The following is an 18,331-nucleotide window of genomic DNA, read 5'->3' on the forward strand; positions in this document are numbered from 1 at the left end:
TCTATTCATAAGATTTTCCATAGCCCTTAAAGTCAGCCATCTCCTTCCTGTCCTTCCTCTTTAGGGAAGGCCACTTATTATTATGGACTTGAGCACTAATGGGACCAGGCTGCATTCAGTTTGTAAAGGGTTGGAAGGAATAGGGTGCAGATGCTGAAGCCACAGAAATAGGAAATAAAAGGCTGCGCTGGCCATATGGTCTGTAAAAATGACTTTTGAATGTACCACAGTATACCAGAAAGCTAGGTCAAAGGAAAAATCGCATAGTTGAGCAAGCTATAGACGCTTAAGCAATACAGCTAGACCCTATAAAGAAAAATTCAGGCCGGGCGCGGTGGCTCAAGCCTGTAATCCCAGCACTTTGGGAGGCTGAGGCGGGTGGATCACCAGGTCAAGAGATCAAGACCGTCCTGGTCAATATGGTGAAACCCTGTCTCTACTAAAAATACAAAAAAAAAGTAGCTGGGCATGGTGGCACATGCCTGTAATCCGAACTACTCAGGAGGCTGAGGCAGGAGAATTGCCTGAACCCAGGAGGCGGAGGTTGCGGTGAGCCGAGATCGCGCCATTGCACTCCAGCCTGGGTAACAAGAGCGAAACTCCGCCTCAAAAAAAAAAAAAAGAAAAATTCAGAGAATAGGAAGGCTTGGGAGAGCTCATAAAGGGAAGGGGGGTATATATTTGAAATTCCTCTCTACCAACTCAACCAAGAGAATCCTGAAAGCCAAAGTTAACCAAGACAGAGCCAGGCTCTGAAAAAATCCGGAGGGCTCAAGGTTCCCAGGAGGAAGATGAGCTCTGTGGCTACTAGGGAAGTGCTGGTGCCAGCTGAGTGGCCAAGAATCTCATTACTTTTACAAAAAAAGCTCTGAGTAGTGGTTCTTTTTTTTAAATAGAGATGGGGGTTTCACGATGTTGCCTAGGCTGGTCTTGAACTCCTGGGCTCAAGCAATCTACATAGGCTGTTCTTGAACAACTGGGCTCAAGCAATTTGCCTTCCTCTCAGCCTCTTTCCAAAGCGCTGGGATTGCAGGCATGAGCCACCACACTCAGCCTGAGTATTAGTTCTAAACCTTTTGAAAATCCAATGCAATTACACACTTTCTTCCAAGGAAAATACACAACTGTACAATACTTAGCATACAATTTCAAAGCTACTATATACCTCCTGAATCTAGCCATAGGACTCAAATTATGAATCCCTGTCTTCTTTTTTTTATTGAGACGGCATCTCGCTTTGTCACCCAGACTGGAGTGCAATGGCAAGATCTTTGCTCACTGCAGCCTCCGACTCCAGAGTTCAAGCAATTCTCCTGCCTCAGCCTCCTGAGTAGCTGGGGTTACAGACATGTGCCACCATGCCTGGCTAATTTTTATATTTTTAGTAGAGACAGGGTTTCACCATGTTGGATAGGCTGGTCTTGAACTCCTGACCTCAAGTAATCTGTCTACCTCGGCCTCCCAAAGTGCTGAGATTACAGGCGTGAACCACCACTCCCAGCCATTAATCCCTATCTTAAAGAGAGTTTTTCTATACTTAGTCTATAAACCACTAATTATGTATTGATAGTGCTACAATGACAACTATTTTTTTTTTTTTTTTTTTGAGACGGAGTTTCGCTCTTGTTACCCAGGCTGGAGTGCAATGGCGTGACCTCGGCTCACCGCAACCTCCGCCTCCTGGGTTCAGGCAATTCTCCTGCCTCAGCCTCCTGAGTAGCTGGGATTACAGGCACACGCCACCATGCCCAGCTAATTTTTGTATTTTTTTTTTTTTTTTTTTTTTTTTTTGAGACGGAGTTTCGCTCTTGTTACCCAGGCTGGAGTGCAATGGCGCGATCTCGGCTCACTGCAACCTCCGCCTCCTGGGTTCAGGCAATTCTCCTGCCTCAGCCTCCTGAGTAGCTGGGATTACAGGCACGCACCACCATGCCCAGCTATTTTTTTTGTATTTTTAGTAGAGACGGGGTTTCACCATGTTGACCAAGATGGTCTCGATCTCTTGACCTTGTGATCCACCCGCCTCGGCCTCCCAAAGTGCTGGGATTACAGGCTTGAGCCACCGCGCCCGGCCTAATTTTTGTATTTTTAGTAGAGACGGGGTTTCACTATGTTGACCAGAATGGTCTCGATCTCTTGACCTCGTGATCCACCCGCCTCGGCCTCCCAAAGTGCTGGGATTACAGGCTTGAGCCACCGCGCCCGGCCAATGACAACTATTAATACTACCACTAAAATAATGAGGGGCTGGGCACAGTGGCTCATGCCTGTAATCCCAGTACTTTGGGAGGCCAAGGCAAGAGGATGGCTTGATCCCAGGAGTTCAAGACCAGCCTGGACAACACAGTGAGACCCCCATCTCTACAAAAAATATTTTTAAAATTAGCTAGGCGTGGAGGCACACAACTGTAGTCCTAGCTATTTGGGAGTTTGAGGCAGGAGGATAACTTGAGCCCAAGAGTCTTAGGTTACACTGAGCTATGATTGTGCCACTTGCACTCCAGCCTGGGTAACAGAATGAGACACTGTCTCTCAAGATAATAATAATCTGGCCAGGCACAGTGGCTCATGCCTATATTCGCAGCACTTTGGGAGACCGAGGTGGGTGGATCAACTGAGGTCGAGAATTCAAGACCAGCCTGACCAACATGGAGAAACCCCATCTCTAGTAAAAAATACAAAATTAGCCAGGCGTGCTGGTGCATGCCTGTAACCCCTAGCTTGAACCTGGAGTGCGGAGGTTGCAGTGAACCATGATCATGCCACTGCACTCCAACCTGGGCAACAAGAGTGAAACTCTGTCTCAAAAAAAAAAAAAAAAAAAAAAAAGATAATAATAATCATACTGAAAAATTCTACCTGGGTCTGGTGGCTTGTGCTGGTAATCCCAGCACTTTGGAAGGCCAAATGCAGGAGGACTGCTTGAGCCTGGGAGTTTGAGACCAGCCTGGGAAACATAGCAAAACTCCATCTCTACAAAAAATACAAAAATTAGCCAGGCATGGTGGTACATACCTGTAGTCCCAGCTACTTGGGAGGCTGAGGTGGGAGGATTACTTGAGCTTGGGAGGCACAAGTTGCTGTGAGGTATGATTGCACCACTGCATGCCAGCCTGGATGACAGAGCAAGGACTTGTCTCCAAAAAAAACCTACTACTTGCATTCATCTAGTTCTATAGTTTTTTTTGTTTGTTTGTTTGTTTGTTTTTTTGAGACGAAGTTTCACTCTTGTTACCCAGGCTGGAGTGCAATGGCGTGATCTCAGCTCACCGCAACCTCTGCCTCCTGGGTTCAAGCAATTCTCCTGCCTCAGCCTCCTGAGTAGCTGGGATTACAGGCACGCGCCGCCATGCCCAGCTGATTTTTTGTATTTTTAGTAGAGATGGGGTTTCACCATGTTGACCAGGATGGTCTCAATCTCTTGACCTCGTGATCCACCCATCTCAGCCTCCCAAAGTGCTGGGATTACAGGCTTGAGCCACCGCGCCCGGCCCTAGTTCTATAGTTTTTAAAAACACTTTCTCATTGTGAAGACAAGTAGTCAAGAAGATCCGCTTTCTTGCTTTGTGGAATCTCTAAATCCTAAAATCCAAGTACTCTTGAACTTTGGTTTTGGCAGTGTAAACATATAGCCTAAGGACAAGAGGGGAGACAGCACTAGTGTTTCTTCCAAAGGTTCTCTGATACAGTATGTTTACCTCATTTCTCGAAGACGCTTCACATGCTGAATGCACTTCTCCACGGTGTAGTCCACTTCCTCCTCTGTAGTGAAGCGGCCAATTCCAAACCTGAAAAAAGTCACAGGAGAATGGCTCCCTATAAGAGCTCTGGCACTGGGAAAACTCATTCCGCAAATACTCACTGAGGATCTACAACACAAGAGACATGGGGAGAAGAACATGGTCCTTCCCCTTTAGGGCAGAGTTTCTCAGAGCATGGTATACAGATCAGCTGGGCACGGTGGCTCACACCTGTAATTCCAGCACTTTGGGAGGCTGAGGTGGACGGACTACTTGAGCTCAGGAGTTCAAGACCAGCCTAGCCAACATGGTGAAACCCCATCTCTACTAAAAACACAAAAATTAGCTGGGTGTGGTGGCACATGTCTGTAACCCCAGCTACTCAGGAGGCTGAGGCAGGAGAATTGCTTGAACCTGCAAGGTAGAGGTTGGAATAAGCCGAGATCAAGACATTGCACTCCAGCCTGGGCAACAGTCTCAAAACACGGTCTACAGACCACCCACATTAAAATCACCTGTGATGTTGAGATGCTTCCTACTCCTCCTCCAAACCTAGCAAATCAAAATATCTGAATGTGGGACTCAGATATCATAATATTTCACAAACTTCTCAGGTGATACTCAATGAAGTCTGAGACTCACTGCTCTAGAAACTTTCACAAGGTTATTAGAAGAGATAAGAAGAACTAAATTGAGAAAAGCATCACGGCGGAAAAATAAAAAAAACTGTAATAGGATATGAAAAATATAAGAGGATGTCTTTCATAAATGTTGCAGCTCAACTCACTGACCTGATAGAAGAGTGTGCTAAATCCTCATCAGTGCCAATTGCTCTAAGGACATAAGAGGGCTCCAGGGATGCAGAGGTGCAGGCACTGAGGAGAGAGACACAAGCCTTGTTCAGTTCATCATCAACATCTACTTTTAGTCACAAATCCTCAGTCTTGTACTCATCCCCCAGGGCCCTCGAGTCACACCATGGAGACGAAAGAGACCTTCTAATCTGGCAAAGCAAAAGGACCTGATGCTGCCCTGCACATCCTAGGATGTGTGAACCTAGTTCCTCTGGCCCCTATGGTGGATGACTTCCTTGAGCAAGGATGCTGGCAAAGTATAACAGAGCATGATACCACATGAACTGGGTTTGACAAGAAGAGACAGCAGAGGACCATGTGCTCACTTCCCCAGGACACAATATACCATTGGCACCAGCCTGAAGGGCAGCTAAACCCTTAGTGGCCTTTGGAGCATCTTCAATTCTGGAGGCCTGTAACAGAACTGCTAGTGTAACCCCAGGACAGATATATATATCCCTTGGGACCATAAAAGGCACAAAATTCTGGCTGGGCATGGTGGCTCACACCTGAAATCCCAGCACTTTGGGAAGCTGAGGTGGACGGATCACAAAGTCAGGAGTTTGAGACCAGCCTGGCTAACATGGTGAAACCTATCTCTACTGAAAATACAAAAATTAGCTGGGCATGGTGGCAAGCACCTGTAATCCTAGCTACTCGGGAGGCTGAGCCTGGAGAATTGCTTGAACTCAGGAGGCGGAGACTGCAGTCAGCCAAGACTGCACCATTGCACTCCAAGACTGAGCAACAGAGTGAGACTCTGTCTCAAAAAAAAAAAAAAAAAAAAAAAAAAAAAAAAGGGCACAAAATTCTACCCCAGGAAGCATTCCTAGGGTGGTAAACTTCAGCCTGTACCCAGCTACCCAGCCAACCAAATAAAAAAGAGGACCTTCCAAAATGACCTTTACCCTTAATCAAGAGCTCTTGTGCCTGTCATCTCCACACTGGGAAGCTTAACAGCCTGTATGACCGTTCTAAGTGGCCCTAATGCAGGCCCTGTCTATGCTGTCCAGCTCACCTCCCTGAGGATAAGGCAACATCCTTCAGTGCCATCAGCAGACTCTCCCCTTCCACATATGCAAAGGAGAGGTTGATACAGCCTGGAGGAAAGAAATACTATGAGAGAGGTCTCAGAGTCTCAGCCTCTGCTAGAATGAAAATAGAAAGGGCAAGTCCATACCAGGATAATGATGCTCAGGGTCCCCATTCATCACCACATCTGGAAGGCGCTTCATTATATTCTGTATCAGCCGCTCTGCTAACTTTGAGATCCGCTTGTGGTCATACTAAGGAGCAGGCAAGGAAGGATTAAGCAGTAATCATCGACCAGCTCAGAAACACATAGTTTAAGAAGCCCTTCTCCTATAACTGGAAGTGACTATGTGTCAGCCCCACCTCTCATCTTATTTTACTCATGGAGACCACTGTATCTCCAGTACTGAGCATAGTGCCTGGAATATAAAAGGTGCTTGATAACTGGATACAGGGTTCAGTTACTAATCCAGAAATAAATGAGCTGATAACTACTAAAAGGGCATGGGTTTTGGAGCCTATAATGCCTCCCTGAGAATTCAGAACAAGGTACCAGCAGCAGCACCAGGACAAGGAAGAGTTTTCTTTTCTTTTCTTTTTTTTTTTTTTGAGATGGAGTTTCGCTCTTGTTACACAGGCTAGAGTGCAATGGCACGATCTCGGCTCACCGTGACCTCTGCCTCCTGGGTTCAGGCAATTCTCCTGCCTCAGCCTCCCGAGTAGCTGGGATTATAGGCACGTGCCACCATGCCCAGCTAATTTTTTGTACTTTTAGTAGAGATGGGGTTTCACCATGTTGGCCAGGATGGTCACGATCTGTTGACCTCGTGATCCACCCGCCTCGGCCTCCCAAAGTGCTGGGATTACAGGCATGAGCCACTGCGCCTGGCCTTTTTTTTTTTTTTTGAGACAGAGTCTTGCTCTGTCACCCAGGCTAGAGTGCAGTGGCACAATCTCAGCTCACTGCAACCTCCACCTCCCGGGTTCAATCAATTCTCCTGCCTCAGCCTCCTGAGAAGCTGGGATTACAGGGATGCACCACCATACCTGGCTAATTTTTGTATTTAGTAGAGACAGGGTTTCACCATGTTGGTCAGGCTGGACTAGAACTCCTGACCTTATGATCCATCCGCCTCGGCTTCCCAAAGTGCTGGGATTACAGGCATGAGTCACCTTGCCCAGCCAAGGAAGAGTTTTCTTAAGCCCTCTCTCTCAGCAGAAATCTGCCTCAGTCATGCTGAGAAGCCTCTAAATAGGAGACCCAGCACAGGGGAAGAACTTGTGGGAGGGAACTGCTCTCCCCATACCTCCATCTCTTGCTGTGCCACCTCACACGCAGCCCCCAGCCCCACCACTAAGGGTGTGGGCACTGTCCCAGACCGCATACCCCGCTCCTGCCCCCCTCCACTCTGCAGGGCCTCCACACGAACACGGGGCCGGCGACGGATGTAGACAGCACCAACCCCTGGGAAACAAAGTTTGTTACAAAAAAGAGAAAGAGAGAAACATAGTTAAAACAAAATATCACTTTCCAAAGGGATCAAAATATTATTTCAACTTTTCTGTAAGTGTGACATTTTTCTAATTAAAAAAATTTAAGGAAAAGAAGAAATAGCACTTAAAGCATAATATTTAGCAAAATGATTTAACACCTGGAATATAAATACCAGAAGGAGTAATGATCAAAATCGTTTAAAGTAGCTCCCTATGCTATATGAAATGCCATCATACATACAGTATTATTCATAATAGTAAAACGATTGGAAACAACTTAGATGTTTATCATCAGGGTAATGTCAAATAGATTATGGCATGTTCATACAATAATATATCAAGTAGGTGTGTAAAAGAATGAGGGGGCCAGGCATGGTGGCTCATACCTGTAATCCCCACACTTTGGGAGGCCAAGGAGGGCGGATCACCTCAGGTCAGGAGTTTGAAACCAGCCTGGCCAACACGGTGAAACTATGTCTCTACTAAATATACAAAGATTAGCCAGGTGTGGTAGTGAGCGCCTGTAATCCCAGCTACTCGGGAGGCTGAGATAGGAAATGAACCCAAGATGTGGAGGTTGCAGTTAGCTGAGATTTTTTTTTAAATTTATTATTATTTTTATTTTTTATTTTTTGAGGCGGAGTTTCGCTCTTGTTAACCAGGCTGGAGTGCAATGGCGCGATCTCGGCTCACCGCAACCTCTGCCTCCCGGGTTCAGGCAATTCTCCTGCCTCAGCCTCCTGAGTAGCTGGGATTACAGGCACGTGCCACCATGCCCAGCTAATTTTTTTGTATTTTTAGTAGAGACGGGGTTTCACCATGTTGACCAGGATGGTCTCAATCTCTCGACCTCGTGATCCACCCGCCTCGGCCTCCCAAAGTGCTGAGATTACAGGTTTGAGCCACCGCGCCCGGCCAGTTAGCTGAGATTAATGCCACAGCACTCCAGCCTATCCCAGGGTGACACAGCCAGACTCCGTCTCAGAAAAAAAAAAAAAGAGGAAGCTTGTTCTGAACTGACACCATAAAATCTCCAAGATACCAAGATACATTGTTAGAAAACTGGTGAAATCCAAATAAAGTTTGTACTTTAGTTTTTTTTTTTTTTTTTTTTTTTTTGAGACAGAGTTTCACTCTTGTCACCCAGGCTGGAGTGCAATGGCATGATCTTGGCTCACTGCAACCTCCGCCTCCTGGCATCAGGCAATTCTCCTGCCTCAGCCTCCTGAGTAGCTGGGATTACAGGCACACGCCACCATGCCCAGCTAATTTTTTGTATTTTTAGTAGAGACAGCGTTTCACCATATTGACCAGGATGGTCTCGATCTCTCGACCCTGTGATCCACCCGCCTCGGCCTCCCAAAGTGCTGGGATTACAGGCTTGAGCCACCGCACCCGGCCTGTACTTTAGTTTTTAAAAAACACTTATTATTAGGTGAAAAAAGCAAGATCAAAACAGTGAGTACAGTATGCTATCATCTGAATAAAAAAAGAAAGATGGAAGGGAAGTATATATTTGTTTGTAAACAAATAGGATAATTGTAGAAAACCCAAGAAATTACCTCCCCATAACCAGAGTAAATCAGAAAAAAAAAAAAAAGAAAGAAAGAAATTACCTCCCCAGAAGGGAACTGCATAGCTGGAGGACAGGGGTGAGAGGTAGACTTTTGTCTGTGCACTTTTAGGTAGCTTTGAATTTTGAACCACATGAATATTACTTTTCTGAAATAAAATTAAAACTAAAATTAAAAAAAATAGGGCAGGGCGCAGTGGCTCAGGCCTGTAATCCCAGCACTTTGGGAGGCCGAGGTGGGCTAATAACCTGAGGTCGGGAGTTTGAGACCAGCCTGACCAACATGGAGAAACCCTGTCTCTATTAAAATTGCAAAATTAACTGGGTGTGGTGGTACATGCCTGTAATCTCAGCTACTCTGAGGCAGGAGAATCACTTGAACCCGGGTGGTGGAGGCTGCCATGAGCCAAGATCATGCCATTGCACTCCAGCCTGGGAAACAAGAGTAAAACTCTGTCTCTAAAAAAAAAAAAAAAAAAAAAAAACTGGTGGGTCGTGGTGGCTCACGACTATAATCATAGGACTTTGGGAGACCAAGAATCACTTAAGACCAGAAGTTTGAGACCAGCCTAAGAAACATAGTGAGACCCCATGTCTACAAAGGAAAATTAAAAATTAGCTGGGCACAGTGGCATGTACTTATAGTCCCAGTGACTCTGGAGGCTGAGGCAGGAGGATCACTTGAGCCTAGGAGGTAAGGCTGCAGTGAGCTGTGATTGTACCACTCAATGCATTCCTGGTTGGGCAACAGAGTGAAACCTTCACTCAAAAAACAAAAAACTTGAAAATGTGTATAACCTGTGACTAAACAAGCCTACTTATGGAAAACTTGTACCAAAATATGAGCATGAGCATGCAAAGTTATTCACTAAGTAATCAGGGCTTCTGAATAGAATGGGCATTTGACAGTTCTTTTCCCACACAGAAAAACTGTTTATGCCGAGAATAGAGGTACTATAAAAATTAAGGCAGTGGTTTCCAAATGTATTACGAAGGACACCAGATTTTGAATTAGAAGCTGGGTGCAGTGGGTCATGCCTGTAATCCCAGCACTTTGGGAGACTTAGGTGGGAAGGTTGCTTGAGATCAGGAGTTCAAGCCTGAGCAACATAGGGTGACATCCATCTCTACAAAACTTTTTTTTTTTTTTTTTTAGACAGAGTTTTGCTCTTATTACCCAGGCTGGAGTGCAATGGCGCGATCTCGGCTCACCGCAACCTCTGCCTCCTGGGTTCAGGCAATTCTCCTGCCTCAGCCTCCTGAGTAGCTGGGATTACAGGCACGTGCCACCATGCCCAGCTAATTTTTTGTATTTTTTTAGTAGAGACGGGGTTTCACCATGTTGACCAGGATGGTCTCGATCTCTCGACCTTGTGATCCACCCGCCTCGGCCTCCCAAAGTGCTGGGATTACAAGCTTGAGCCACTGCGCCCGGCCTTACAAAACCTATTTTAAAAATCAGTCAGGCATGGTGGTGCACACCTGTAGTGCTAGTTACTGGTGAGGCTGGGGTAGGAGGGTTGTTTAAGCCAAGGAAATTGAAGAGCAGCAAGCTAGGATAGCACCACTACACTCCAGCCTGAGCAACAAAGTTAGACCTTGTCTCTAAAAAATAAATGAATAGGCAGGGTACAGTGGCTCACGCCTATAATCTCAGCACTTTGGGAGGATGAGGTGGGTGGAACACGAGGTCAGGAGTTCAAGACCAGCCTAGCCAAGTTGGTGAAACCCCATTTCTACTAAAAGTACAAAAATTTAGCAGGGTGTGGTGTAATCCCAGCTACTCAGGAGGCTGAAGCAGAGAATTGCTTGAATCCATGAAGCAGAGTTTGCAGTGAGCTGAGATCATGCCCCAGCATTCCAGCCTGGGCGACAGAGTGAGACTCCGTCTCAAAATACATAAATAAATAAATAAATAAAATGAATAAAATAATATATTAAACTGTATTTATTAAGAATTATTTCAGTCTGACAAGGTGGCTCAGTACTTTGGGAGACTGAGGTGGGTGGATCATAAGGTCAGGAGATCGAGACCACCCTGGCTAACATGGTGAAACCCCGTCGCTCCTGAAAACATAAAAAAATTAGCCAGTCATGGTGGCAAGAGCCTGTAGTCCCAGCTACTCAGGAGGCTGAACCAGGAGAACTGCTTGAACCTGGGAGGCAGAGGTTGCAGTGAGCCGAGATCACGCCACTGCACTCCAGCCTTGGTGACAGAGTGAGACTCCATCTCAAAATAAATAAATAAATAAATAAATAAAACAAATAAATAAAATAATGTTCTGGTTAACACAGTGAAACCCTGTCTCTACTGAAAATACAAAAAATTAGCTGGGCATGGTGGCAAACACCTGTAGTCCCAGCTACTCAGGAGGCTGAGGCAGGAGAATCACTTGAACCTAGGAGGCAGAGGTTGCAGTGAGCTGAGATTATGCTACTGCATTCCAGCCTGGGAGACAGAGTGAGACTCTGTCTCAAAAAAAATTATTCTTTCATTTCTCCATTTTACTATCTGATATCTGAGTCTATACAATTCCCAAATTCAAACAGCAAGTGCTCAAATACTATATCTGGGCAGTGAAGAATATCACATTATCTAAATCTATTTAGATCCTGAATTTGGAAAGCAGGAGGCTGGATAATGAGGGATACCTGTACACATGTAAGTGCTGATCAGAGATTCTGATCAATGAGTTCATTAGTTTTTTGTTTTGTTTTTTAATTTGTGTGAATACATATTAGGTGTATATATTTATGGAGTACATGAGATGTTTTAATACAGGCATATAATGTGAATTAAGCATATTAGGAAGAACAGGGGTATCCCTGGTAGAATTTGGAGGAGCAGGCTAGAAAAAAAAAAAAGAAAAAGAAAGAAAAAAAAAGGCCGGGCGCAGTGGCTCACACCTGTAATCCCAGCACTTTGGGAGACTGAGACGGGTGGATCACGAGGTCAAGAGATCGAGACCATCCTGGTCAACATGGTGAAACCCTGCCTCTACTAAAAATACAAAAATTAGCTGGGCATGGTGGCACACACCTGTAGTCCCAGCTACTTGGGAGGCTGAGGCAGGAGAATTGCTTGAACCCAGGAGGCGGAGGTTGCAATGAGCCGAGATTGCGCCATTGCACTCCAGCCTGGGTGACAAGAGCGAAACTCTGTCTCAAAAAAAGAAAGAAAGAAAAAAAAAAAAAAACAAAACAGGGGTATCCAACCTGAGTTCATTGGTTTTATAAAAAAGATATATCTACAATAAAAGCCAATAAAAACAACACTTTAGTAATAGATAGAATGCTTACTGGGGTTTTGAAATAACAGCTCACAAAAAAAACACTCTTTACAACCTCTGGGAACCCTTAAAAGAAACCATCTTCCATACTTCAAGAAGCTATTACACCTTCTTCCACAAGGTATACACCCAGAAAACACACCCTGCAGACACAAAAAGGGTGCCAGCATAGACATCAACCCAAAAAAAGCCCTCATGTGAGAAAGAGGAGTTATTTTTTTATGGTTACCTCCATAAAACAGAGGACTATCCCCAAGGGCTCAGGGAAAGAGACGTAACTCAAGCTTGAACACATTCCAATAGGACCATAGGGAACAAACAGGTATCCTTGAGAGAATATTAGGATAACAGACTACAAAGTCTTCTAAGAATAAACACAAAGGGATGTGAAATCCCATGCAATCTTCAAGCCATAGCAAGACACTTGGAATGAAGACTCACATAGTTGCTCTGTACATCACAGTGGGGCAAACAAGATAGCTGGGCCCAACTAGATAAATTTGATACCATAAAACCTCTTTTTCCTCAATCAAATTAAGATCTACATGTTTGAGCCGGGTGCAGTGGCTCACGCCTGCAATCCCAGCACTTTGGGAGGCTGACGCAGGCGGATCACAAGGTTAGCAGTTTGAGACAGCCTGGACAACGTGGTGAAACCTTGTCTCTACTAAATATACAAAAATTAGCCAGGCATAGTGGCAGGTGCCTGTAATCCCAGCTACTTGGGAGGCTGAGGCAGGAGAATCGCTGGAACCCGGGAGGTGGAGTTTGCAGTAAGCAGAGATGGCGTCACTGCACTACAGCCTGGGGAACAAGAGCAAGACTCCATAAGGATTTGTTAAAGAGAGCAAGATAGAATGGCCTGCTGTCGCCTGGACACAATGGCTCATGCCTGTAATCCCAACACTTTGGGAAGCCAAGGTGGGCAGATCACGAGGTCAAGAGATCAAGACCATCCTGGCCAACATGGTGAAACCCCATCTCTGCTAAAAATACAAAACTTTGCAGGGCATGGTGGCACACGCATGTAGTCCCAGTTACTTGGGAGGCTGAGGCAAAAGAATCACTTGAACCCGGGAGCAGAGGTTGCAGTGAGCAGAGATTGCATCACTGCATTCCGGCCTGGTGACAGAGTGAGACTCGGTCTCAAAAAAAAAAAAAAAAAAGAATGGCCTGCCATATAGTAACTACCAACATCTACAAACCAGCAAGTGTTTCTGGCTATTGCTAAATAACGCTTGCATTCTACAAGGGACTCTGAATGTACAACTTCCTATGAGACCAACAGTAGTCCCAAATGACTTTGACAAACATCTATCAAATGTCTTGCTGGAAAGTACAGAGAAGAGGAACTCTAGAAGGGGCTGGTACCTTTGGGACCATAGATTTTGTGACCACTGATGCTCATGAGATCAATTTTCATGTCGTTGACATCAAGTGGGATTTTTCCAACAGCCTGGGCTGCATCAGTATGGAAGTATACCTTTCTGGAACTGCAAATCCGCCCTGAGGAAACAACAGAGAGGAAGACCCACAGCAAAGTGTTGGGAAGTCATGTATCAGTATCCCACAATGCACTGTGAATTATCTCCACCAGTAGTAAACGACCTCTCTCAATATTAAACTCCTCCCCTCCCTCCACTGAACCCCTTATACTTCTTTTCCTTACCTCTTCTCCCTTCTCCCTTCCTCCCTCTCTCTGTCTCCTCAGCTTCCCTTCTTTAGAATAAAAAAGATGAAGGGCTAAGCAGCAGGTCAAAATACTCCTGATATTATCATGCATACTATTCTTTTATTTTATTTTATTTTATTTTATTTTAAAGATGGGGTTTCACCATGATGGCCAGGCTGGTCAGATTTTCTTCCAGATCCCTTTTGATTTAAACAAACAAACAAACAAACAAAAAACTAACAGATCTTTGTGCTAATGTGCCTAAGGAGATTACAGGGTGGGCTCTATCTGGGAATAATAAAAAGATGTTCTAAAAGGAAAAAGGGTAGAAGGCTTTTTTGTTTTGTGGTTGGTTTTGGCAGCAACTGCAATAAAATGAAAAACCATAAAACATACTAGACCTGGCTGGGCACAGTGGCTCATGCCCGTAATCTCGGCACTTTAGGAGGCCAAGGCAGGTGGATCATCTGAGGTTAGGAGTTTCAGACCAGTCTGGCCAACATGGTAAAACCTCGTTTCTACTAAAAATACAAAAATTAGCTAGGCATGGCGGTGCACACCTGCAGTCTCAGTTACTTGAGAGGTTGAGGTGGGAGGATTGTTTGAGCCCGGGAGGCAGGCGTTGCAGTGAGCTAAGATCATGCCACTGCACTCCAGCCTGGGTGACAGAGTGACACTCTGTCTCAATTTAAAAAAAAAAAAAAGGTACTAGACCTGAATTCAAATACTGTCTATACCGCTTACAATGTCCTTGAACAAAGTACTTAGGCTCTCTTTCCCTTGATTTCCTAACTTCACTCCATAGAGTATTACAGTGATCAGTCTACTCCCTCATACAGACCACCATGGTGGGCAGGGATCAGGGTTAACCCATGATACTCACCTATTTCTGCAATAGGCTGCTTCACTCCAATCTCATTGTTCACAGTCATGACTGAGACCAGACTAGTATCTGGCTGGATAGCAGCCTCTAGTTCCTAAGGATATGCAGGAGTAAGGTGACTAGATAGTGCAAACAAAGTCCTCCTAAATCAGAATATAGGCAAGCTTAGTTGCAAAAAGGAGCCTTATGCTACATAGCTATCTGAATAGTTAACTAAAAAACAGTGACAAAACAGAATGTTGGTAAGGATGCACAGACTCTGAATGATTCATACATTGTTGGTGGGAATGTAAATGTCACAGCCACTTTAGAAAAGAGTTTGACAGTTTCTGTTTCTCATCAAACTAAACATAAAATTACCATACAACCCAGTAACTGCACATGTGCGCATTTATCCCAGAGAAATAAAAATTAAATTCACAAAACATCTTACACAAATGTTCACAGTAACTTTATTCATAATAGCCAAAACCTAGAAACTACTCAGATGTCCTTCAACAGATGATTTTGGTATATCCATAACATGGACTACTACTTATCAATCAAAAGGCACGAACTACTGGCACATGCAGCAATGAATGAATTCCCAAAGACTTATGATTAGTGAAAAAAGCCAATCAAGGCTAGGCGTGGTGGCTCACGCCTGTAATCCCAGCACTCTGGGAGGCTGAGGTGGATGGATCACCTGAGGTCAGAAGTTCAAGACCAGCCTGGCTAACATGAGAAACTCTGTCTCTACTAAAAATACAAAAATTAGCTGGGCATGGTGGCGCATGCCAATAGTCCCAGCTACCTGGGAGCCTGAGGCAGGAGAAACGCTTGAACCTGGGAGGCGGAGGTTGCAGTGAGCTGAGATCGTACCAATGCAATCCAGCCTAGGCAACAGAGCGAGACTCCACCTCAAAAAAAATAAAGAAGACGCCGGGCACGGTGGCTCAAGCCTGTAATCACAGCACTTTGGGAGGCCGAGGTGGGTGGATCACAAGGTCAAGAGATCGAGACCATTCTGGTCAACATGGTGAAACCCCGTCTCTACTAAAAATACAAAAAATTAGCTGGGCATGGTGGTGCGTGCCTATAATTCCCGCTACTCAGGAGGCTGAGGCAGGAGAATTGCCTGAACCCAGGAGGCGGAGGTTGCAGTGAGCCGAGATCGCACCATTGCACTCCAGCCTGGGTAACAAGAGCGAAACTCCGTCTCAAAAAAATAAATAAATAAAAATAAAGAAAAAGAAGGGTGGATATAGTGGCTCACGCCTGTAATCCCAGCACTTTGGGAGGCCCAGATGGGAGGATCACCTGAGGTCAGGAGTTCAAGACCAGCCTGGCCAGCATGGTGAAACCCTACCTGTACTAAAAATGCAAAAATTAGCTGGGCGTGGTGGTACGTACCTGTAATCCTAGCTACTTGGGGAGAATCGCTTGAATCTGGGAGGCAGAGGTTGAAGTGAGCTAAGATCGTGCCACAGCACTTCAGCCTGGGTGATAGAGTGATATTCCATCTCAAAAAAGAAAAAAGAAAAAAGCCAATCCTACAAGGTTACATACTGTATGATTCCATTTACATGGCAGGATGAATGACAAAATTAAAGAAACTGCCAGGTGTGGTGGCTCACACCTGTAATCCCAACACTTCCAGAGGCCAAGGTGGGCAGATCACCTGAGGTCAGGAGTTTGAGACCAGCCTGGCCAACATGGTGAAACCCCTGCTCTACTAAAAATATAAAAATTGGCCAGGTGCAGTGGCTCATGCCTGTAATCCCAGCACTTTGGGAGGCCAAGGTGGGCAGATCATGAGGTCAAAAGTTTTAGACCAGTCTGGCCAACATGATGAAACTCCGTCTCTACTAAACATACAAAATAAACCAGGTGTGTTGGTGCATGCGTGTAATCCCAGCTACTTGGGAGGGGCTAACACAGGAGAATTGCTTGAACCCAGGGGGCAGAGGTTGCAGGGAGCAGAGATCCCACCATTGCACTCCAGCCTAGGCAACAAGAGAGAAACTCCATCTTAAAAAAAAAAAATCCCACAAATGACAAAACAAAAAATACATAGCTTTCTTTTTTTAAGTGATGAAAATGTCCTGGAATATGACAGTGATGACTGTTGCAAACTCTGTGAATTGTACATTAAAAAACAGTGAATTGTACAATTTCAAAAGATGAATTTTGTGGTATATGAATTATTATTTTTTCCATTAAACTAGAAGTTAAATGGTACATGAATTATATCACAAATTTCTAAGGGCTTAAAAAAAGCACCATGTAAAGAAATCTGAATGTCAGGCAAAATGAAGTTATGCTTCATGCCAAAGGAAATGAGAAAGCTCTCAAGATTTCTGAGTAAAGTGAGAAAAGGTCAAATGAGTACTTGGAAATAAAGTCTGATGAGGATGTGCAGGACACGCTGGAAGGTTGTAGCTAAAGGACTAGTTCAGGCAACAGAAATTAAAGTCCAGAGGTAGCTAAGACACAGGATAGAATCCAGCCAAAGAAATGAGAAGAGGCCGAGCAAGGTGGCTCACATCTGTAATCACAGTGCTTTGGGAGGCCAAGGTAGGAGGATCACTTGAGTCCAGGAGTTCACCACCAGCATGGAGAGCATAATGAGATGCTGCCTCTACAAAAAATGCTTAAAAATTTAGCCAGGTTTGGGCCGGGCACGGTGGCTCACACCTGTAATCCCAGCACTTTCGGAGGCCGAGGCGGGTGGATCACAAGGTCAAAACCATCCTGGTCAACATGGTGAAACACCGTCTCTACTAAAAATACAAAAATTAGCTGGGCCTGGTAGCGCTTGCCTGTAATCCCAGCTACTCAGGAGGCTGAGGCAGGAGAATTGCTTGAACCCAGGAGGCGGAGGTTGCAGGGAGCCGAGATGGCTCCATTGCACTCCAGCCTGGGTAACAAGAGCGAAACTCCATCCCAAAAACAAAACAAAACAAAAAATTTAGCCAGGTTAGGCACGGTGGCTCATGCCTGTAATCCCAGCACTCTGGGGGGCCACGGCAGGTGAATCACTTGAGGTCAAGAGTTTGAGACCAGCCAGGCCAAAATGATAAAACCCCTTCTCTACTAAAAATACAAAAAAATTAGCTGGGTGTGGTAGCATATGCCTGTAGTCCTAGCTACTTAGGAAGCTAAGGTGGGAGGATAGTTTGAATCCAGGAGGCAGAGGTTTCAGTGAGCTGGATTTTGCCACTGCATTCCAGCTTGGGTGACAGAGCAATACTCCATCTCAACTCAAAAAACAAAACAAAACAAAAATTTAGCCAGGTGAGGTGAGCCCAGGAGTCTGAGGCTGAAGTGAGCTACGACCATACCACTGCATTCTAGCCTGGATAATACAGCAAGACCCTGTCTCCAAAATAAAGAAAGAAAAGAAAAGGAGACAGAGAGAAAGAGTAAGGGAGGGAGGGTGAAAGGGAAGAAGGGAGGAAAAGAAGCAGGGAGGAAGGGAGGGAAGGAAGAAGGAAGGAAGGGAGGGAGGAAGGGAGGGCAGGAGTCAGAGAGGGGAAAGTATAATTCCAGTGACATTATAAGAAAACGGCCATAAATATGAGTGTGACTGATTGATGACTGAATGTGAAAAAGATGAAAAAGGTAGGAAATAATGAATGATAACAATTTTGAGCTTAGATTGAGGGGGTCCATCTACAAACACATGTTAGGATTTGTATAGCGATGCCAATATACAGATTAAAGAAAATGATACTTCTTTAGCAGGATGAGAAGCATCAGTGCAGGGAAGGAGGCCAGAGCTTCGCCATGGGTGAATGTGAGTCCCTGGCAT

At 45.1% G+C, this 18,331-nt stretch overlaps 1 protein-coding gene across 1 annotated transcript in view; it reads right to left on the reverse strand.

The window, feature by feature from the left end:
- NFS1 (NFS1 cysteine desulfurase) overlaps positions 1–18,331 on the reverse strand; it is a 32,544-nt gene that overhangs the window by 2,273 nt on the left and 11,940 nt on the right. The window contains exons 6-12 of the mRNA XM_010342649.3: positions 14,539–14,632; positions 13,355–13,489; positions 6,934–7,091; positions 5,775–5,880; positions 5,613–5,694; positions 4,532–4,615; positions 3,699–3,788 (exon numbers count right to left, since the gene is read on the reverse strand). Of these exons, the coding sequence (XP_010340951.1) occupies positions 3,699–3,788; positions 4,532–4,615; positions 5,613–5,694; positions 5,775–5,880; positions 6,934–7,091; positions 13,355–13,489; positions 14,539–14,632 (749 nt within the window). The remainder of the gene's footprint in view (positions 1–3,698; positions 3,789–4,531; positions 4,616–5,612; positions 5,695–5,774; positions 5,881–6,933; positions 7,092–13,354; positions 13,490–14,538; positions 14,633–18,331) is intronic.

This window comes from Saimiri boliviensis, chromosome 9, assembly GCF_048565385.1.
Source record: "Saimiri boliviensis isolate mSaiBol1 chromosome 9, mSaiBol1.pri, whole genome shotgun sequence".
NCBI classification, from domain to species: Eukaryota; Metazoa; Chordata; class Mammalia; order Primates; family Cebidae; genus Saimiri; species Saimiri boliviensis.